The sequence below is a fragment of the Hyla sarda genome, chromosome 4 (genome assembly GCF_029499605.1).
Source record: "Hyla sarda isolate aHylSar1 chromosome 4, aHylSar1.hap1, whole genome shotgun sequence".
In the NCBI taxonomy this organism is placed as follows: domain Eukaryota; kingdom Metazoa; phylum Chordata; class Amphibia; order Anura; family Hylidae; genus Hyla; species Hyla sarda.
In genome coordinates, this window is record NC_079192.1 from 156836181 (window position 1) to 156859662 (window position 23482).

At 42.1% G+C, this 23482-nt stretch overlaps 1 protein-coding gene across 1 annotated transcript; it reads right to left on the reverse strand.

Moving 5' to 3' along the window:
- Nucleotides 1–696: 696 nt before the first annotated feature.
- On the reverse strand, nucleotides 697–18476 carry TM2D3 (TM2 domain containing 3). The gene is made up of 6 exons (XM_056572484.1): nucleotides 18347–18476; nucleotides 10849–10941; nucleotides 10226–10383; nucleotides 8034–8214; nucleotides 7652–7727; nucleotides 697–2551 (listed from the first exon to the last, which is right to left on the reverse strand). Exons 1-6 carry the CDS (start codon nucleotides 18423–18425, stop codon nucleotides 2386–2388), a joined length of 753 nt encoding a protein of 250 aa, XP_056428459.1. The 5' UTR covers nucleotides 18426–18476; the 3' UTR covers nucleotides 697–2385.
- Between the last annotated feature and the right edge of the window lie 5006 nt (nucleotides 18477–23482).

Consider the following 23482-nt stretch of genomic DNA (forward strand, 5'->3'; position numbering starts at 1 on the left):
AGTGATACAGAACAAGGAGCTACAATGGAAAAAGTTGCAACACAACAGAGCAAAGGGTACTTAGTCCACACCACATGCTCTGTTAGTGCACGTTCACACAGGCAGATTACCCATGTTTCCTGCAGGGGGGTTTGAGCTGCTCTGGATTTTCCACTGTGGAAACACCTGCTGCTGCCAAAACCCACAGCAGAAAAAACAAGGATAATCTGCCTGTGTGAATGTGCCCTTACGGTGTATTTACTTGGTGCAGAATTTTAGTTGGGGAATCTGCAGAGTACAATATGATGTCTGTGAATTAGCACATTGTCCCATCAGCAGTAGAAGAATCTTCATTCATTCATTGCAATAATAAATTCATTGCATAATAACATTTGAATAATAAGATTTGTAAAAAAGGATCCTCGCATATTTTTAAACACAATATGAGAGAACCCAGTCTCAATGCCTGATGTATATGAGTGAAAATCCACATGCATGACCAGCAATGTTCTATCAGCTAATACAAATCATAATGATGGGCAGTAACATGACATAATCCAGATGCTTATAGGCAGCCCTTGTATGGCACGTGAAGCCTGCCTGAGTGTAGGTCTATATATAATACTGAAAGATAAGTGAACCCCTTCCACATGCTACAATCAGGACCCCAATCTACACTCCATTGGACTCTAATCCACAAAAAGAAAAAAAACATCCTTCAGAAAGATCATTTATTTGTCATTTACTTTACATCACTTATTTACAAGTATCCACTGTTGTAATTAGAGCGAAGTTACAGAAATTCAATTTGTCACGATGGATACAGTCCTAGAATTACAGTGACAGTCTAAACTGACCTTAAAAATAAATTAATTCATGCAATTTATGGCCAAGTGGTTTACAGACATTGACACAGTCATAAGAAACAATTGTAGCCAGCTCCCTGTTTATGTACACTTTAGTCCAAGCACTCAGGATATATACAGACATGGACGCCAGGACGCCAGGATCCGTATTTTTCAATTGACCAAAAGTAGTCTAATAGTATCTACCTTCGGTACATATGGACATGTATACAGTTTTTGCAGATTTACAGCCACCTCCACACAAAAAAAAAAAAAAGTATATACATAAATATATACACACTCGCAAATGTACCAAATATAGTCAATGAATCAGGCACCGGCATGGTATATAGGGGCATACTGTTTGGACAGTTTTACAAAACAAACCACAAGGGCAAGGTGTTTTTTTAGATGAGAACATAACCTGCTGCTCTGTTTCCTCAGTACATCTGCTGATATACTTCAAGATATTCAAAGATCATTTCAAATCATTCATGCAGCAGACTTCTCAGAACAATGCTGCAACAGCTGTATAATATAAGATGTCTTACAGTATAGCAGATTTATGTCAGCTTAAAAAGATCTTCAAATCTCAAAAGGGACAGCTAGTGTCTGACTCATGGGGACCCCCAATGATCCTGAGAATGAAGGGACCACAGCTCTGATTCAGAACTGCAGCTCTTAGGCTAGGTTCACACTACGGAATCTCGGGGCAGAAAATTTCCACCCAGAGATTACGAGTGCGGCCAGCACCGACTGAATCTGTCGGCGCTAGGACCGTGCAAACACTGCAGTCTCCAATAGACTGCAATGTGTTCAGCAGGTATTTCCGCCTGAAGAATGAGCAACGCCATTCTTCAGGCGGAAATCTTCAAGCAGATTTTCCGTTCACAAATTCCGAAGTGTGAATTTGTGAACGGAAACCCATTCACTATACTATACATTTTAGTAAGCGGAATTTCTGCCTGCAATTTCAAACCGGAATTGCAGGTGGAAATTTGGTAGTGTGAACCTAGCCTAACAGTTTCTTCTTTTACAGCATTGTCCGGCCACCTGGCTGTGCAGGGAACGTCAGCTTGTCTCATTCACTTGAACAGAGCTGTGCATCAGTTCCCCTGCACATTCAGTAGTTGGTGGTGTTACTATGCACAAAGGCTAGAATATGCCACTTCCATTACCAGTACAGGTCCAAACTCTGGACCCCCAATGATCCCAAGAATGAAGGAGCTGCAGTACTGATTCAACATTCTGGCCTCTTAATTCTTCATGGGGTCCCTGAGGTAGGATCCATACCCTGCAAAGAGATTGGTATATCCTAGATATAGGTCATTGCATTATGAGAGAAAAATACTCCTTTAACAAAAACGTACTGCATTTTTCATAGAAAATAAAACCATATGATATAGGATTATAGTGAGGGATAAATCTTAAGAAAGCCAATCTTAATGAAAAGGCAAATTTAGTACAGATACTGTACATTAGAGGATATACAAAACAGAACAACAAGGAGCTTGAATGTTCTGAAAAGCTGAGACTTGTTTTCCTTTAAAGTCCTAAGACATTAAATATAAAGTGACCCATCCGCAGGTCCGACATATCCTACACAAATTAGAAATACATCAATCAGAGTCCAAATCCCCAGTCCTCCAAAACTGAAGAGTTTCCCCAGTCCTTCTCTCCACTGGCCCAAGTAGAAACGGTCAGCCCCAAAGCCTCCAAGGGTGATGCTGGAAGAAGCATAAAAAAACATATTACACTACTACTAGTACTACTACAACTGTTCTTTGGAGACGTGAGTATTCTTAACATAAAAATACTCTGAATTTCAAATAATCACCTATTCATTGCTTCTCACATGCCACACACTGAACAACCAGGGGTAGTTAGTTTGTCAGAGATCTCAGAACAGTTTTAGTGCAGCTGATGTGAAAGTTACACCAACTACAGCTAGGGCTTAAAAATGCCAATATGTAAAGAGGTCTGAACAATAAAGAAAGATTGCATTCATGGAACTTGTATGCTGCGATACTGTGGGGCAGTCTCTACACCAGTGTTTCCCAACCAGAGTGCCTCCAGGTGTTGCAAAACTACAGCTCCCAGCATGCCTGGACAGCCAAAGGCTGTCCAGGCATGCTGGGAGTTGTAGCTTTGCAACACCTGGAGGCACCCTGGTTGGGAAACACTGGTCTACACTGTTAGCATGACATTATAACATTACCTAATAAGACCCTGAAAATTTGCAGTGTTGTAGAGAAGAGATAGGCTGTTGTCTGACAGCCCCACCCCATTATTACCAAATGCAGTGGCGTTTTTCTCTGCAGCATGTCAGCGTATAAAGGAAAGTAGTGTAATGGGGTCATCACTGTTATGGGGGCACTTTACCTGGGTCTGTTCATACCAGCCAGGGCACAATAAGAAAATATTTACTTCAGAAAAGGAGTTCCTGCTTTCCTTTACAAAAATCAAGAAAAAATGTTATCTATCTCATTGTATGTATGTTTGAGCATAACTTCCAAATGGCTGGAGATATTTCGATGAAACTTGGTACACGTTATTTACAGTCATGGCTGTAAATGTTGGCACCCCTGAAATTTTTCAAGAAAATGAAGTATTTCTCACAGAAAATAATTGCAGTAACACATGTTTTGTTATACACATGTTTATTCCCTTTATGTGTATTGGAACCAAACCAAAAAAGGGAGGAAAAAAAAAGCTAAATTGGACATAATGTCACACCAAACTCCAAAAATGGGCTGGACAAAATTATTGGCACCCTTAACTTAATATTTGGTTGCACACCCTTTGGAAAAAATAACTGAAATCAGTGGCTCCCTATAACCATCAATAAGCTTCTTGCACCTCTCAGCCGGAGTGTTGGACCACTCTTCCTTTGCAAACTGCTCCAGGTCTCTCTTATTGGAAGGTCACCTTTTCCCAACAGCAATTTTAAGATCTCTCCACAGGTGTTCAATGGGATTTAGATCTGGACTCATTGCTGATACTTCAGAACTCTCCAGCGCTTTGTTGCCATCCATTTCTGGGGGCTTTTTGACATATGTTTGGGGTCATTGTCCTGCTGGAAGACCCAAGATCTTGGACGCAAACCCAGCTTTCTGACACTGGGCTGTACAGTGCGATCCAAAATCCATTGGTAATCCTCAGATTTCATGATGCCTTGCACACATTCAAGGCACCCAGTGCCAGAGGCCGCAAAACAACCTCAAAACATAATCGAACCTCCACCATATTTCACTGTAGGTACTGTGTTCTTTTCTTTCTAGGCCTCATTCCGTTTTCGGTAAACAGTAGAATGATGTGCTTTACCAAAAAGCTCTATCCTTGGTCTCATCCGTCCACAAGACGTTTTCCCAGAAGGATTTTGGCAAATTGTAGTCTTGCTTTTTTATGTCTGTGTCAGCAGTGAGGTCCTCCTGGGTCTCCTGCCATAGCGTTTCATTTCATTTAAATGTTGACGTATAGTTTGCGCTGACACTGATGTTCCCTGAGCCTGTAGGACAGCTTGAATATCTTTGGAACTTGTTTGGGGCTGCTTATTCACCATCCGGACTATCCTGCGTTTACACCATTCATCAATTTTTCTCTTCCGTCCACGCCCAGGGAGATTAGCTACAGTGCCATGGGTTGCAAACTTCTTAATAATGTTGCGCACTGTGGACAAAGGCAAATCTAGATCTCTGGAGATGGAGTTGTAACCTTGAGATTGTTGATATTTTTCCACAATTTTTGTTCTCAAGTCCTCAGACAATTCTCCTCTTTCTGTTGTCCATGCTTAGTGTGGCACACACAAACACACAATGGAAAGACTAAGTGAACTTCTCTCCTTTTTATCTGCTTTCAGGTGTGATTTATATATTGCCCACACCTGTTACTTGCCCCAGGTGAGTTTAAAGGAGCATCACATGCTTGAAACAATCTTATTTTCCCACAATTTTGAAAGGGTACCAATAATTTTGTCCAACCCATTTTGGAGTTTGCTGTGACATTATGTCCAATTCGCTTTTTTTCCTTCCTCTTTTGGTTTAGTTCCAATACACACAAAGGGAATAAACAGGTGTATAGCAAAACATGTGTTACTGCAATCCTTTTCTGTGAGAAATAATTCATTTTCTTGAAAAATGTCAGGGGTGCCAACATTTACGGCAATGACTGTATATGTCAACTAAAAAGTTTAGTTAAATTGAGTAAAATTACCCCTAACCCGCCTCCTTGTGTGAGGGAGGAGGAGGGTGGGTTCTTTGAAGTCCCATGCAAAACTATGGTACTTCCGGTTGATCTCCTGATCGCATTACTGTCAGGATGCCAGGGCAGCAGAACATTTAACATGACCCAGCAAATTATTTTTTTTTGGCTCACGTTTTTTTTTTCTCTCTCTATTCACATTCTAAGACCCATAACTTTTTTCCCACTGACATAGTTATATTATGGCTTCTTTTTTGTGGGACAAGTTGTACTTTTAATTGGGGCACATTTTATCATATATATTGACATTTATCAATGGGTTTAGTCAGGTTTTCTTTACTATAATTGTTGCAAAATTGTCGCAACTGCGACTACGCGATTTTTCGTGCGACATTTTGACTGGAAAGCGAGAAAAGCAAGTTTTCCAAAAATTAACTACGTAGTAATAATTTTAAAATGGACTACGGGTAGTCAGGTATTTATTAACTGCGACAGTCGCAACTGCGCAAAAAAGTTGCAACAGGGTTAAAAATTGACTAAATTTACTCCAGCTCAAACATGGAGCAGAAAAAGCTACTACCAAAGTAAAAAAGGAAAAATTGCTTACGTGAAAGAAAAATTATCAACAGGCTGAAACCAGTTGATAAATAAGTCACACATAAGCAAGAAAAAAGTAAGGAAAAAATTACTAAAAAAAGAATACATAAGCAAACATTGATAAATGTCCCTCATAATGTAGTTTGTTCAATGCTATGTTCTAACACCCATAACTATTTTTCCACCCTCACCTACCTCCGCTGTCTTCCAGGGGTCTTCTGCTCTGGTCTGCTCGATCTCAGACCAGAGTAGAAGATCACCGATAACACTGATCAGTGCTATGTCCTATGCACAGCACTGAACAGTATTAGCAATCAAATGATTGCTATTAGAGATGAGTGATGTTACAGTGATTCGATACGAACTTCGCGGCTCGGCAGTTGATGACTTTTTCTGCATAAATTAGTTCAGCTTTCAGGTGCTCCTGTGGGCTGGAAAAGGTGGATACAGTCCTAGGAGAGAGTCTCAATTGGTGGCAAAAAAGTTAAACAGATTTGTAAATGACTATTAAAAAAAATCTTAATCCTTCCAGTACTTATTAGCTGCTGTATACTACAGAGGAAATGCTTTTCTTTTTGGATTTCTTCTCTGTCTGTCCACAGTGCTCTCTGCTGACTCCTCTGTCCATTTTAGCATATGTTTGCTAAGGGGATTTTATCCTGCTCTGGAAAATTCCTGACATGGACAGAGGGGTCAGCAGAGAGCACTGTGCTCAAACAGAAAATAAATTCAAAAAGAAAAGAATTTCCTTTGTAGTATACAGCCATTAAAAAGTACTGAAAGGATTAAGATTTTTTAAATATAAGTAATTTATAAATCTGTTTAACTTTCTGGCACCAGTTGATTTAAAATTAATAATAAAAAAATATTCCACCGGAGTACCCCTTTAAGCAGTCATTGATCCACTGAGGACCAGGAAGGACGGGTAAGTCCCCATTTTTCCCCACTAACCCATCTGCAGCCTGCGATTACAACGTAGAGCTCCAGATGGACCCTTTAGACCCCAGAGATTGCCGGCATTTAATGTTTAAATGCCGTGATCGCTATTGATCACGACATTAAACCATTTCAATGACTGACATCGGAGCCAGCTCTGATGTCAGTCATTACTGCCAGATGTACCAGTAAGTAATAGGTCTTGAAGGGTTACAAATTGTATCAGGAAATGAGGAAGAGAGCATCATTGCTACTTTTCCTTCCTCTCCCACAAGGTTATGTTGTGTACTCTGCTAGTAGCATTAATTAAAATTATATTATATATTATATTATATTTTATATTATACATAATATATAATATACACACACATTATATATATATATATATATATATATATATATATATATATATATATATATATATATATATACATATATATACATATATATATATACATATACATATACATATATATATATACACATACACACACACACATACATACATACATATACACACTCACTATATGTGCAGGCCTATGAAGGCCTCATAATAAAGCTAAAATGGAAAAGAGCTATTAGGAACAAACTGTGCTCTGTATTTGGTAGGAAGACAAATCACCCATAATGGTCCTGAAAAGCGGTATCTGCTATCTAACTACAGAGCTCATATTTCAATGGGGTTCAGCTGGGTTTCCAGTATGGGAAAAGAAACACTGCCCATTGCATTTTTTTGTATGGTCTCTTGGACGAAAACTGCCACCCAGAGCAAAAATGGGGCCTCCAAACAGATGTGACCCCAGCTTTAGGCTTTATTCCCATCATGTTAATGACCCATTATTATACATCAGGAGAAATATAAATTTTTTGCTGCATAAATTTGTAGTGATTTTAGTGTAACCTATTACATTCTATTATATATATTTTTCTTTATGTAAACTAACTTCAAGGAGGTCAAAAGGACACACTCTGGTCTCCATCAGTCTAACGGGGCCCTTTGAATGTGTGTGTATTCCTAAACTATTACAGCCTACAAGCTGATGTGATCACAGCCCAGCATGTAACAGATATAAACTGCTGTAGTCGAGCCTGACCTGAGAGTTAGGGCAGTAGACCACTTGTAGCCTCCTGTCCAGTTACAGTACAGCCTCTTTAGAAACTCACGGTTACCTGCAAAACAGAAAAAGAAAAGAAAACATTTTTTAGCTGTTATAATGCAAGCTATCCGATTCTACGTTCTGCCACCAGGTCCAAGTGTTTACAGCAGATTATTTCTAATGTACTTTTTCTACAGTAAAGTCTTTTTTATAATCTTATACATCCATATCTGAGTTATTTTGCTTCGCTACATGGTAAAGGCCTTCAGACTGACAATAGGAGTTCAAAATCATTGGATGAGTAACTAATTCAAAGAACAGACCCCTACAGGCTAGTATAGCAAGTTTAAGGACAGCATATCTTCCCAGAGAAACATACCTAAACAGTGGACGTGATCCTTTACTGTACAAGTAGCATTGTAACGCTGCCGAGGACAGGAAACAGTCATGCAAATGCTAGAATTGGATTTAGTACACTCATACTCTGATGGAGGGAGCTGCCAGCAAAACTGACAAGTCATGTTAAAGGTGAAATTTTCTTGTTGTTGATGGTTGTCATCCTATGTATAAAACAGTACCAAATAAATAAAAGTCCTCACAAAGATTTTCCACCATACACTGAAGAAACCAATACAGAAGGTCCAGTATAAAGAAAACTTTGTGGAAGGGAAAATGCTTTATTTCTTCAAGTTAAAATAGTTACATAAATTACACCCAATTGGGCTAAAAGCCTAGATTCCTTGAGTTGGACCTTCTGCTTTGGTAACAAGTATTTAAAAAATAAAATAAAATAAAAAAAACACACCGTACAGCAGATGAACGATATTTGACAACACTGGGTATGATGTTTTGAGCAGTGCAAATATCTATTAACATAAGCCCCATTTGTGATATGTGCCCAGGCTCTCAATGGCCCACTTTATATGATACATTCATGAATAACATTACTATTAAGATTATCGGTTGGAGATGTAGTGCATAGTGTAGAGTTATTGTATGCTGCATTATCTAGAGAAGAGTCCAAACCACATAACTGAAGTATATGACATACAGTGGTCCCTCAACATACGATGGTAATTTGTTCCAAATGAACGAACGTTAGTTGAACCCATTGTATATTGCGGGATCCGTGCAATGTAAAAGTATAGGACAGTGGACTACAACCTGCAGACGTCCAGATGTTGCGAAACTATAACACTATAACTATAACACTATATGACGCCATCACGTCGCTACACACACCGCTCCTATTGGATAACTGGACAGAGTGCGCAGCGACGTGATGGCGACAATGGAGAGCGCCAACGCTGCAGGGGATCCCGAAGAGGACACGCTGGAGCCCCGAGGACGGGTAAGTGATAGTCAGCGGACCACACGGGGCACCGTAAACGGCTATCCGGTGGCAGCTGAAGCAGTCTGCGCTGCCGGATAGCAGTTTATGCGATGGCCCCGACATACAAAAGCATCGTATGTTGATGCTGCCTTCAGCATGCGATGGCCTCTGAGAGGCCATCGCATGTTGAAATGATTGTATGTCAGAACCATTGTAGGTCGGGGGGTTACTATAGATGCATTGCTCCGTAAACAATATTCTTTATGACATATAAGATTTACACATTTTTTATTTATTTATTTTAAATGGACACTGTTGACATTTTGGCAAAACAGTAACTTTTTAAAAGGAAAACTCACATATTTTCTCCCGCACTATCCACATGTACTGGTAGATAGTGCGGGAGACGCTGATTAAAACGAGCCCTACCTTGGTCTGATCCGCGCCGCCGTTCGCCCGCAATTGTAGTTTTAATCTCTGTGTATATCCGGCTGTAACTGGCAAAGGCGGGGCTTCTGCGGGTTAACTGATACTGACGTCAGTGCCGCTCATGAATATTCATCCCTCCCTCTGGTTAGGAGCGGCGAAGAGAGGAAGAACAGGAGGGATGAATATTCATGAGCGGCACTGACGTCAGTATCAGTTAACCCGCAGAAGCCCCGCCTTTGCCAGTTACAGCCGGATATACACAGAGATTAAAACTACAATTGCGGGCGAACGGCGGCGCGGATCAGACCAAGGTAGGGCTCGTTTTAATCAGCGTCTCCCGCACTATCCACCAATACCGGTGGATAGTGCGGGAGAAAATATGTGACAGTTTTCCTTTAATACACTGCATAAAAAGATTTCATAATCACATAATCCTGTTTAGCTGCAGTATCATCTTTGTCCCAGCTAAAGCGCAGGCTGGGACAAAGTCCAATAAGTGGTAATTTTAAAGTCCAAAAGATGAGCAAAAAAAATGCTAATCATTATGTTCAAGGAAACTCAATGGAAAATCGCTAGTAAAGCATTGTATTATTTAAAGTTCCTTTCTTAAAAAAAATAAAATAATAAAAAAAAAAAGACAGCTGCAAAAAAGGCTGGGTAGAAAGATTGGACTAAAACTGTGTGTAAACATAGCCTAAGAAAGTAGATAGAAAGATTAGTCTTTATAATAGCACAAAACCCCATTAATAAACCAATTAAATGGTGTGTATTTAAATATGCAGGAGTGTAGATTCATTTCACTGACTTACCACACACAAAACCTGAGGTTTGGCCCTACAGTCAAAGCTGACCGATTTGCCATAGACACAAGAGTAGTTTGTATTGCATGTCATGCAGTCTGCCGGTAACTTGCTGCACAGCCCATTGCTTGGACATTTGGAGATGTAATCTGGTGTGACGGTGGTTTCTGCAATGAAAATAAAACCGTATGTACCCAAATTATTTACTGACAATAGAAGTATATACACCCCACTGAAGACTTTCTCTGGGAGATTGTTCATTCGAGAAGTTGTTAGATGTATAGTTTATGTCATCTAAAATGAATGTGCAGATGAATACATGTTTTTTTAAGCTAGCTGGAATATAAAGTGTGTTCAAAGGGATTAGAGACTTTAGAAAATGTGGAGAGCCAACACCCAGCACCCCTACTGACAAGCATTATGTCCATAGAGAACAGAGCTGGAATCAGGCGGCTACAATCTCTGTGTTGTGGCTGTACTGGTGCAGATTCCAACCATAAGACCCCCACCCCGGCATGAAGTTAATTAGATGGCCCCCCTCTGATTTTTTATATTTTTTAACCAGAAAGAATAGGATAAAAGGTAACAGATGAATCTACTCCTCCAAAAGCATAGAGACTGAAAGCAGTTACCAACTATTCGGATGCTTGGCAGCATTGTGGAGGGTACAGGTTGGTCTTTCAGAGCTTGTGCCGCTGCTTGAAAATGTTCAAAACTCAAGGAACCTGGAAAAAAAATTTGGAAGTTAAAATTTCAACATAGAAAAATGAACTCAGGCGCTGAGGCATCAAACCCAATGCCCAAACTTTAAGGCTTAGTTAAAGGGGTATTCCAGGCAAAACCTTTTTTTTTATATATATCAACTGGCTCTGGAAAGTTAAACAGATTTGTAAATTACTTCTATTAAAAAATCTTAATCCTTCCAATAGTTATTAGCTTCTGAAGTTTTCTGTCTAACTGCTCAATGATGATGTCACGTCCCGGGAGCTGTGCATGATGGGAGAATATCCCCATAGGAGCTGGACAGCTCCCGGGACGTGAGTCATCAGAGAGCAGTTAGATGGAAAATAACAACTCAACTTCAGAAGCTAACAACTATTGGAAGGATTAAGATTTTTTAATAGAAGTAATTTACAAATCTGTTTAACTTTCCGGAGCCAGTTGAGATATAGATAGGGTAGAGGGTAGAGGGTAGAGATAGAGATAGATATATATATAAAAAGTTTTGGCATTGAATACCCCTTTGACATCCACTTTGTGTGTGTTTAGTATACATAGACCTGGCATACCTATCTTTGAAAGGAACCTGTCAGCTGTAAATGCTGCATATGGCTGACCACAGTGCTGTGTAGCTGTTAGACTAAAATGAACAGCACCTTTTCCTGACCTGCTAATAAATCCAACCTTTATAAAATAGTTTTTTTCTGTGTGACTCTAATGTCAAAGAGGCAGTGCCAATCTGCTCAAGTGCCACAACATGTTACACATCCTTGCTCCCCCTCCACTCCCTGTCCCTCCTTGGATGACATACAGGGCTCAGCTTACAGCCAAGCTCTGTCTGCAAATTCTGCATTTTGTATGAATTTAAAAAAAATTTTTTTATCATTTGGTGCCAGAAAGAAAAACAGATTTGTATATTACTTCTATTAAAAATCTTAATCCTTCCAGTACTTATTAGCTGATGAATTTTCTTTTTGGAGCACAGTGCTCTCTGCTGACATCTCTGTCCATAGCAGCATATGTTTGCTATGGGGATTTTCTCCTACTCTGAACAGTTCTTAAAATGGACAGAGATGTCAGAAGAGAGAACTGTGCTCCAAAAAGAAAAAAGACTTTCCTCTGTAGTATTCAGCAGCTAATAAATACGTGAAGGATTAAGATTTTTTAATAGAAGTAATTTACAAATCTGTTTAACTTTCTGGCACCAGTTGATTTTAAAAATAAATAAATAAATAAAAAGAAGATTTCCACCAGAGTACCCATTTAACCCCTTAAGGACGCAGGACGTAGATGTACGTCCTGGTGCGGTGGTACTTAACGCACCAGGATGTACATTTATGTCCTGTGCATAACCGCGGGCATCGGAGCGATGCCCGTGTCATGTGCGGCTGATCCCGGGTGCTGATCGCAGCCAGGGACCCGCCGGCAATGGCTGATGTCCGCGATCTCGCGGGCGTCCGCCATTAACCCCTCATGTGCCGGGATCAATACAGATTGATCGTACATTTACGTCCTGTGCATAACCGCGGGCATTGGAGCAATGCCCGTGTCATGTGCGGCTGATCCCGGCTGCTGATCACAGCCAGGGACCCGCCGGCAATGGCTGATGTCCGCAATCTCGCGGGTGTCCGCCATTAACCCCTCAGGTGCCAGGATCAATACAGATCCCGGCATCTGCGGCAGTGCGCAATTTCAATGAATGATCGGATCGCCCGCAGCGCTGCTGCGGGGATCCGATCATTCATAACGCCGCACGGAGGTCCCCTCTCCTTCCTCCTTCCGGCTCCCGGCGTCTCCTGCTCTGGTCTGTGATCGATCAGACCAGAGCAGAAGATGACCGATAACACTGATCTGTTCTATGTCCTATACATAGAACAGATCAGTATTAGCAATCATGGTATTGCTATGAGTAGTCCCCTATGGAGACTATTCAAGTGTAAAAAAAAATGTAAAAAAATGTAAAAGTAAAAGTAAAAAAAAAGTGAAAAATCCCCTCCCCCAATAAAAAAGTAAAACGTCCGTTTTTTCCTATTTTACCCCCAAAAAGCGTAAAAAATAAATTTTATAGACATATTTGGTATCGCCGCGTGCGTAAATGTCCGAACTATTAAAATAAAATTTTAATGATCCCGTACGGTGAAAGGCGTGAACGTAAAAAAAAAAAAAGGCCAAAATTGCTACTTTTTGAATACATTTTATTAAAAAAAAAATTATAAAAAATGTATTAAAAGTTTTTTATATGCAAATGTGGTTTAAAAAAAAAGTACAGATCATGGCGCAAAAAATGAGCCCTCATACCGCCACTTATACGGAAAAATAAAAAAGTTAGAGGTCATCAAAATAAAGGGATTATAAACGTACTAATTTGGTTAAAAAGGTTGTGATTTTTTTTAAGCGCAACAATAATATAAAAGTATGTAATAATGGGTATCATTTTAATCGTATTGACCCTCAGAATAAAGAACACGTCATTTTTACCGTAAATTGTACGGCGTGAAAACGAAACCTTCCAAAATTAGCAAAATTGCGTTTTTCTTTTTAATTTCCCCACAAATATAGTGTTATTTGGTTGCACCATACATTTTATGATATAATGAGTGATGTCATTACAAAGGACAACTGGTCGCGCAAAAAACAAGCCCTCATACTAGTCTGTGGATGAAAATATAAAAGAGTTATGATTTTTAGAAGGCGAGGAGGAAAAAATGAAAACGTAAAAATCTAATTGTCTGAGTCCTTAACCTCTTAAGCACCCATGATGTATGCATACGTCATGGTCTTTTCCTGGTCTCCGCCGCTCACCCGGCGGAGATAAGAAGCGGATCCCTGCTGAAATCCTTCAGCAGGGATCCAGGGCAAACGCCGAGGGGGGCCATGTAGGCTCCCCCCCCCATGTCGGCGATCGCCACAAATCACAAGGGAAATCGCCCTTGCGATCTGCGGCAATACCGGGCTGATCGGGTCTCTGGGACCCGACCGCCCGGTAATTTCGCATGATCCCGGCTGTCACAGAAAGCCAGGACCATGCTGGAGCCTAGAAGCGAGGTGGCAAGCCTGCCACCGCCTCCGATCCCCTGCGATTCTTCGGTTAGTTAACCGACCAATCGCAGGGGGGGGGGGGGGTGTTACTTCCTCCCGTCCTGCCCGGCCCCTGGAAGTCCGGAGAGGACGGGAGGAAGACCGGAGGATGCGGCGGGGGACGGGGGAGTGCTGGGGACCGGCCCCGGTACTTACCTCGTCCCTGAAGACCCGGATCCCGGCGAGGAAGATGGCAGCGGCGGCGACAGGGGAGTAGATCTTCAGCCGCGGTCGGGCCCTTTACAGCAATGCACGTCGCCGTAAAGCGGCATGCATTGCTGTATTGGGACCCTGTATACTACAACTCCCAGCATGCCCAGACAGCCCTTGGCATCTGGGCATGCTGGGAGTTGTAGTTTTGCAACATCTGGAGGTCCACAGTTTGGAGACCACTGTGCCCTTCCAGATGTTGCAAAACTACAACTCCCAGCATGCCTGGACAGTAAGGGCATGCTGAGGATGTGTAGTTTTGCAACATCTGGAAGGGCACAGATTGGGAACCACTGTATTAGTGGTCTGCAAACTGTAGTCCTCCAGATGTTGCAAAACTACAACTCCAAGCATGCTGGGAGTTGTAGTTCGGCAACATCTGGCTCTAAAGATGTTGCCGAACTACTACTCCCAGCATGCCTGAGAATGTTTGGGAGTTGTGGTTTTGCAACAACAGGAGGCACACTGGTTGGGAAACATTGTCTGTTTCCTAACTCAGTGTTTCCCAACCCATGTGCCTCCAGCTGTTGTAAAACTATAACTACCAGCATGCACAGATAGACTGTGCATGCTGGGAGTTGTAGTTTTGCAACAGCTGGAGGTCCCCCCCCCCCTGTGAATGTACAGGGTACATTCACATGGGCAGGGGCTTAAAGTGAGTATCAGGCTGCAAGTTTGCGGTGCAGCAAATTTTGCGCGGCAGCTCAAACTCGCAGCAGGAAAATCGCTTTAACCCCCCCGCCCGTGTGACTGTACCCTAAAAACACTACACTACACTAACACAAAAATAAAAAGTAAAAACCACTACATATACACATACCCCTACACAGCCCCCCTCCCCTCCCCAATAAAAATAAAAAACGTCTGGTACGCCACTGTTTTCAAAATGGAGCCTCCAGCTGTTGCAAAACAACAACTCCCAGTATTGCCAGACAGCCGTCGACTGTCCAAGCATGCTGGGAGTTTTGCAACAGCTGGAGGCACCCTGTTTGGGAATCACTGGCATAGAATACCCCTATGTATATCCCTAATTCAGGCCTCAAATGCGCACGGCGCTCTCACTTTGGAGCACTGTCGTATTTCAAGGCAACAGTTTAGGGTCACATATGGGGTATCGCCGTACTCGGGAGAAATTGCCTTACAAATTTTGGGGGGCTTTTTCTCCTTTCACCCCTTATGAAAAGGTGAAGTTGGGGTCTACACCAGCATGTTAGTGTAAAAAAATAAATTTTTTACACTAACATGCCGGTGTTGCTCTATACTTTTCATTTTGACAAGAGGTAAAAGGGAAAAAAGCCCCCCAAAATTTGTGATGCAGTTTCTCCCGACTATGGAGATACCCCATATGTGGGCGCAAAGTGCTCTGGGGGCGCACAACAAGGCCCAGAAGGGAGAGTGCGCCATGTACATTTGAGGTGATTTGCACAGGGGTGGCTGATTGTTACAGCGATTTTGACAAACGCAAAAAAAAAAAAAAAACCACATGTGACCCCATTTCGGAAACTACACCCCTCACGGAATGTAATGAGGGGTGAAGTGAGAATTTACACCCCACTGGTGTCTGACAGATCTTTGGAACAGTGGGCAGCGCAAATAAAATTTTTTGTACAGCCCACTGTTCCAAAGATCTGACAGACACAAGTGGTGGTGGGGGGGGGGGGGGGGGGGGGGTAAATGCTCACTGTACCCCTTGTTACGTTCCTCAAGGAGTCTAGTTTCCAAAATGGTATGCCATGTGGGGGTTATTTTGCTGTTCTGGCACCATAGGGGCTTCCTAAATGCGACATGCCCCCGAGCAAAATTTGCTCTCAAAAAGCCAAATATGACTCCTTCTCTTCTGAGCATTGTAGTTCGCCCGTAGTGCGCTTCAGGTCAACTTATGGGGTACCTCCATACTCAGAAGAGATGGGGTTACAAATTTTGGGGGGTATTTTCTGCTATTAACCCTTGCAAAAATGTGAAATATCAGGGGCACACACATTTTATTGAAATTTTTTTACATATGCAAAAGTCGTGAAACACCTGTGGGGTATTAAGGCTCACTTTATTCCTTGTTACGTTCCTCAAGGGGTATAGTTTCCAAAATGGTATGCCATGTGTTTTTTTTTTCCTGTTCTGGCACCATAGGGGCTTCCTAAATGCAACATGCCGCCCAAAAACCATTTCAGAAAAACGTACGCTCCAAAATCCCCTTGTCGCTCCTTCGCTTCTGAGCCCTCTACTGCGCCTGCCGAACACTTTACATAGGCATATGAGGTATGTGCTTACTCGAGAGAAATTGGGCTGCAAAAAGAATTATACATTTTCTCCTTTTACCCCTTGTAAAAAGGGTAATTCAAAAATTGGGTCTACAAGAACATGCGAGTGTAAATAATGAAGATTGTGAATTTTCTCCTTCACTTTGCTGCTATTCCTGTGAAACACCTAAAGGGTTAAAATGCTGACTGAATGTCATTTTGAATACTTTGGGGGGTGCAGTTTTTATAATGGGGTCATTTGTGGGGTATTTCTAAGATGAAGACCCTTCAAATCCACTTCGAACCTGAACTGGTCCCTGAAAAATTGTGATTTTGGAAATTTTGTGAAAAATTGGAAAATTGCTGCTGAACTTTGAAGCCCTCTGATGTCTTCCAAAAGTAAAAACTCATAAATTTTATGATGCAAATATAAAGTAGACATATTGTATATGTGAATAAAAAAAAATTTATATTTGGAATATCCATTTTCATTACAAGCAGAGAGCTTCAAAGTTAGAAAAAAATGCAAAATTTTCAAATTTTTCATCAAATTTGGGGATTTTTCACTAAGAAAGGATGCAAGTTACCAAAAATTTTTACCACTAAGTTAAAGTAGAATATGTCACGAAAAAACTCTCTCGGAATCAGAATGATAACTAAAAGCATTCCAGAGTTATTAATGATTAAAGTGACAGTGGTCAGATGTGCAAAAAATGGCCGGGTCCTAAGGTGTAAAATGGCTGGGTCCTTCAGGGGTTAAGGCCAAAATGGGCTGAGTCCTTAAGGGGTTAATGCATTTAAGATCTGTAACAGAGACCAGTGTAGTTCAAGAGGAAACATCACAGATAGGGATTCTTTACTGTAAGAGCAGTGAGACTATGGAAGTCTGCCCCATGATTTACTGTAAAAACGTAATATTACAGGTTATGGATACTAGATTTATAGTGATAGAACATTGATCCAGGGATTTTTGTTTTCTAAACGCCATATTGGGGGTCGTGAAGGGATTGATTTTTCCTGTCATGTGGCAATTGGCATCAGCCTCATGGGGAGTTTTGCCTTCCTCTGGATCAACACAGTAGGGTTATAGGTTGAACCGATGCACTCTTGTCTTTTTTTCGACATTACAAACTAGGTAACTTTATATCTTCCCCGGCATCATCAACTCATGTCCTAGGCTTTCATAGAAATGGCTTAAATATAAAAAAATTAAAAATAAATTTTCTGGACCTAATGCTGCACACTGAAAGCTAACAGAGGTTACTTCAATCATCCCACCCAGATCCCAGGCAGGGGTTGCCATGACCTGTCTTGAATATATCACTTGGTGCAGCTTCCCAATCCAGGCCATGACAAGTGAGATCTAGTAAGGGACCAGGAAGCGGCTGGAGACAGCGCACTGTATGTACATAGGGCTCATCTAAGTAATGTGTCCCTTCTATAAAGCTGCATGTACTTTCTTCACACACATATACATATATGACATCAGGGGATTGGTGTGTTTGCATTCAAAGCAAATGTACCATCTGGGTAAGGGGCTCATTGTTACAGACACCATTGTTCAGATGACACCTTAGAGAAGTATTTCTCAACCAGGGTGGCTTTAGCTATTGCAAAACTACAACTCCCAGCATGCCCGGACAGCCAAAGGCTGGAGGCACCCTGGTTGGGAACCATTGCCTGAGGGTGACTCCCCATCACCTATGTGCGCCCCCTCTGTCAGCTCCCCAACATTACACCAGTAATAGGCAGGAGAAGGGGTCAGCTCCATGTCCTGTATCCAGCATAGACCCTATATACGTCTCCTCCTCTTCAGGGTGCTGACAATACACTGTATAATACAAGCAGGTAAGAAGTGAAGGCAGCTGTCCGCCCTAACACTCACCACGGCCGGAGAAAACATAGAACTGTGACAGGAAGAGCACTACATGGAAGAGCCGCTTCAGCACTGACAAGGCCGCCATGTTACCGCTGTCTGTATTGCGCCGACGCAGAAGCTCCACCCTGCGTTCCCAGCCTCGCTGTCACCATGAGCTCCGCCCACTCAGCACACCTCGTGTTCTGATTGGACGTGCAGGAGCTAACCCTTACGTCAGTCTTCTCCAATCAGTGCATTTCCAGCTGTTGCCGAATAACTCCCCTCATGCTTCTCCTTGGTATTTGAAACGGCAGACTGCTACGATGAATTAGGGCCAGTTCACTTATGTGGGGTGCGGTACAGGTGCTGTATTCCCACATATACTGCAGCAGACCCATGCACTGTAAGAGACGGAACCGTATTTGGGCTGTTTTGTAACAATTTTGTTGTTTACGTTCTAATAAAGTCTATATATATATATAGCTGATAATTCACATTCAGTGAAATTTGACAGCTGTAAAATGAAATGCAGTTTTTTTCCCATCTGTTTACAGCAACAACAACAAAATTATCTTCATTTTGAAAAGTTTTTCTGTTAATATGTAATTTTTATCCGTATATTTTCAGCCTTTGTTGAGGCCAAGTATGTACATAGCCTAGTACTGAAACAACTGTGTCAGCCTATGAGTAATGAATGCCACCGTGTACAGACCTCTGGTACATTTATGTGTCCCAGGTAAAGAAACTGGGGGAGATTTTATGAAAACCTGTGTAGGGGAAGAGAGGTGCAGTTGTCCATAGCAACCAGATTGCTTATTTTTATTATGTAAGTGATCTGATTGGTTGCTATGGGCAACTGCACCACTCTCCCCCTACGCAGGCTTTGCTAAATCTCCCCCACTGTGTATTTGAAACACTGGATGACTGAACCCTCCCTCAGAAGTGATGGCCAGAGATTACGGCAGGTATCCGAATCTGTTTTCCAAGATCTTATGAAAAATGTCCAAAAGGAAAGATAAAATAACAAAAGAACCAATACTTTATAAATGCACTGCAGTTCTATTGATCTCACCTGTCTTTGTTTACTTAGCTGTAGAGATGCCATGCCTGTATACACCTGACTGCTGCAGCACATCATTTCCCTCAGTATTGTACAGTGTGACACCTCTAAACACAGTGACTGGCTGCAGCACATCATTTCCCTCAGTATTCTACAGTGTGACACCTCTAAACACAGTGACTGGCTGCAGCACATCATTTCCCTCAGTATTGTACAGTGTGACACCTAAACACAGTGACTGGCTGCAGCACATCATTTCCCTCAGTATTGTACAGTGTGACACCTCTAAACACAGTGACTGGCTGCAGCACATAATTTTTCTCAGTATTGTACAGTGTGACACCTCTAAACACAGTGACTGGCTGCAGCACATCATTTCCCTCAGTATTGTACAGTGTGACACCTCTAAACATAGTGACTGGCTGCAGCACATCATTTCCCTCAGTATTCTACAGTGTGACACCTCTAAACACAGTGACTGGCTGCAGCACATCATTTCCCTCAGTATTGTACAGTGTGACACCTAAACACAGTGACTGGCTGCAGCACATCATTTCCCTCAGTATTGTACAGTGTGACACCTCTAAACACAGTGACTGGCTGCAGCACATAATTTTTCTCAGTATTGTACAGTGTGACACCTCTAAACACAGTGACTGGCTGCAGCACATCATTTCCCTCAGTATTGTACAGTGTGACACCTCTAAACACAGTGACTGACTGCAGCACATCATTTCCCTCAGTATTGTACAGTGTGACACCTCTAAACACAGTGACTGGCTGCAGCACATCATTTCCCTCAGTATTGTACAGTATGAAACCTCTAAATACAGTGACTGGCTGCAGCACATCATTTCCCTCAGTATTGTACAGTGTGACACCTAAACACAGTGACTGGATGCAGCACATCATTTCCCTCAGTATTGTACAGTGTGACACCTCTAAACACAGTGACTAGCTGCAGCACATCATTTCCCTCAGTATTGTACAGTGTAACACCTCTAAACACAGTGACTGGCTGCAGCACATCATTTCCCTCAGTATTCTACAGTGTGACACCTCTAAACACAGTGACTGGCTGCAGCACATAATTTTTCTCAGTATTGTACAGTGTGACACCTCTAAACACAGTGACTGACTGCAGCACATCATTTCCCTCAGTATTGTACAGTGTGACACCTCTAAACACAGTGACTAGCTGCAGCACATCATTTCCCTCAGTATTGTACAGTGTGACACCTCTAAACACAGTGACTGACTGCATCACATCATTTCCCTCAGTATTGTACAGTGTGACACCTAAACACAGTGACTGACTGCATCACATCATTTCCCTCAGTATTGTACAGTGTGACACCTCTAAACACAGTGACTAGCTGCAGCACATCATTTTCCTCAGTATTGTACAGTGTGACACCTCTAAACACAGTGACTGACTGCAGCACATCATTTCCCTCAGTATTGTACAGTGTGACACCTCTAAACACAGTGACTGGCTGCAGCACATCATTTCCCTCAGTATTGTACAGTGTGACACCTCTAAACACAGTGACTAGCTGCAGCACATCATTTTCCTCAGTATTGTACAGTGTGACACCTCTAAACACAGTGACTGACTGCAGCACATCATTTCCCTCAGTATTGTACAGTGTGACACCTCTAAACACAGTGACTGGCTGCAGCACATCATTTCCCTCAGTATTGTACAGTATGAAACCTCTAAATACAGTGACTGGCTGGAGCACATCATTTCCCTCAGTATTGTACAGTGTGACACCTAAACACAGTGACTGGACAATACAGAGGGAAATGATGTGCTGCAGCCAGTCACTGTGTTTAGGTTTCACACTGTATAATACTGAGGGAAATGATGTGCTGCAGTCAGTCACTGTGTTTAGAGGTGTCATACTGTACAATACTCTAAACACAGTGACTGGATGCAGCACATCATTTCCCTCAGTATTCTACAGTGTGACACCTCTAAACACAGTGACTGGCTGCAGCACATAATTTTTCTCAGTATTGTACAGTGTGACACCTCTAAACACAGTGACTGACTGCAGCACATCATTTCCCTCAGTATTGTACAGTGTGACACCTCTAAACACAGTGACTGGCTGCAGCACATCATTTCCCTCAGTATTGTACAGTGTGACACCTCTAAACACAGTGACTAGCTGCAGCACATCATTTTCCTCAGTATTGTACAGTGTGACACCTCTAAACACAGTGACTGACTGCAGCACATCATTTCCCTCAGTATTGTACAGTGTGACACCTCTAAACACAGTGACTGGCTGCAGCACATCATTTCCCTCAGTATTGTACAGTGTGACACCTCTAAACACAGTGACTAGCTGCAGCACATCATTTTCCTCAGTATTGTACAGTGTGACACCTCTAAACACAGTGACTGACTGCAGCACATCATTTCCCTCAGTATTGTACAGTGTGACACCTCTAAACACAGTGACTGGCTGCAGTACATCATTTCCCTCAGTATTGTACAGTATGAAACCTCTAAATACAGTGACTGGCTGGAGCACATCATTTCCCTCAGTATTGTACAGTGTGACACCTAAACACAGTGACTGGACAATACAGAGGGAAATGATGTGCTGCAGCCAGTCACTGTGTTTAGGTTTCACACTGTATAATACTGGGGGAAATGATGTGCTGCAGCCAGTCACTTTTAGAGGTGTCACATTGTACAATACTGAGGGAAGTTATGTGCTGCAGCCAGTCACTGTGTTTAGAGGTGTCACACTGTACAATACTGAGGGAAATGATGTGCTGCAGCCAGTCACTGTGTTTAGAGGTGTCACACTGTACAATACTGAGGGAAATTATGTGCTGCAGCCAGTCACTGTATTTAGAGGTGTCACATTGTACAATACTGAGGGAAATGATGTGCTGCAGCCAGTCACTGTGTTTAGAGGTGTCACACTGTACAATACTGAGGGAAATGATGTGCTGCAGCCAGTCACTGTGTTTAGAGGTGTCACACTGTATAATACTGGGGGAAATGATGTGCTGCAGCCAGTCACTGTGTTTAGAGGTGGCACACTGTATTATACTGGGGGAAATGATGTGCTGCAGCCAGTCACTGTGTTTAGAGGTGTCACATTGTACAATACTGAGTGAAATGATGTGCTGCAGCCAGTCACTGTGTTTAGAGGTGTCACACTGTACAATACTGAGGGAAATGATGTGCTGCAGTCAGTCACTGGGTTTAGAGGTGGCACACTGTACAATACTGAGGGAAATGATGTGCTGCAGCCAGTCACTGTGTTTAGAGGTGTCACACTGTACAATACTGAGGGAAATGATGTGCTGCAGCCAGTCACTGTGTTTAGAGGTGTCACACTGTACAATACTGAGGGAAATGATGTGCTGCAGCTAATCACTGTATTTAGAGGTGTCACACTGTACAATACTGAGGGAAATGATGTGCTGCAGCTAATCACTGTATTTAGAGGTGTCACACTGTACAATACTGAGTATTGTACAGTGGGACACCTAAACACAGTGACTGGCAGACCTACATAAACGTGTGCACGTGTTTTTGATGCCTGTCCATAGTGTGTGCACATGGACAGCAATATACTGTTTCTATCACGCAGACACACAAGCAAACATGTTTTTATATCTATCTCTATTAGACTGGTATTTTGGTCAGTATTTCTGCCAAAACCAGCAGGGAGTGGGTCCAAAAGCACAGGCGGAATTAAAAATTTTAATCTTTCCACTTTATGTTGGTTTCACTCCTGGATTTGTTTAAAAATACTGATCAACAGTGTTCGAACATAGACTTAAATGGTGTTGTCTGGTAGAATTTATTATTTTCTTATTGTCCCAGGCTGCCTAATAAAATAAACACTTAATTCCCTTTCCCTCCCTCCCTCCCTCCCTTGTAGGGTTCAGTATCAGGACGTCCAGTCTCACCTGACAGTCTGCTCCACGGAGCCAGCCAGAGTGGTCAGTTCCCAGCTGTAAATGTTACACTCTGCAGCTCAGGGAAAAGCTGAGTCATTGGGCACAGACGGGTTCCCTGATTCCAGAGCTATGAGGTGAGTTAAAGTGTTTGTTATTTTATTTGGCAA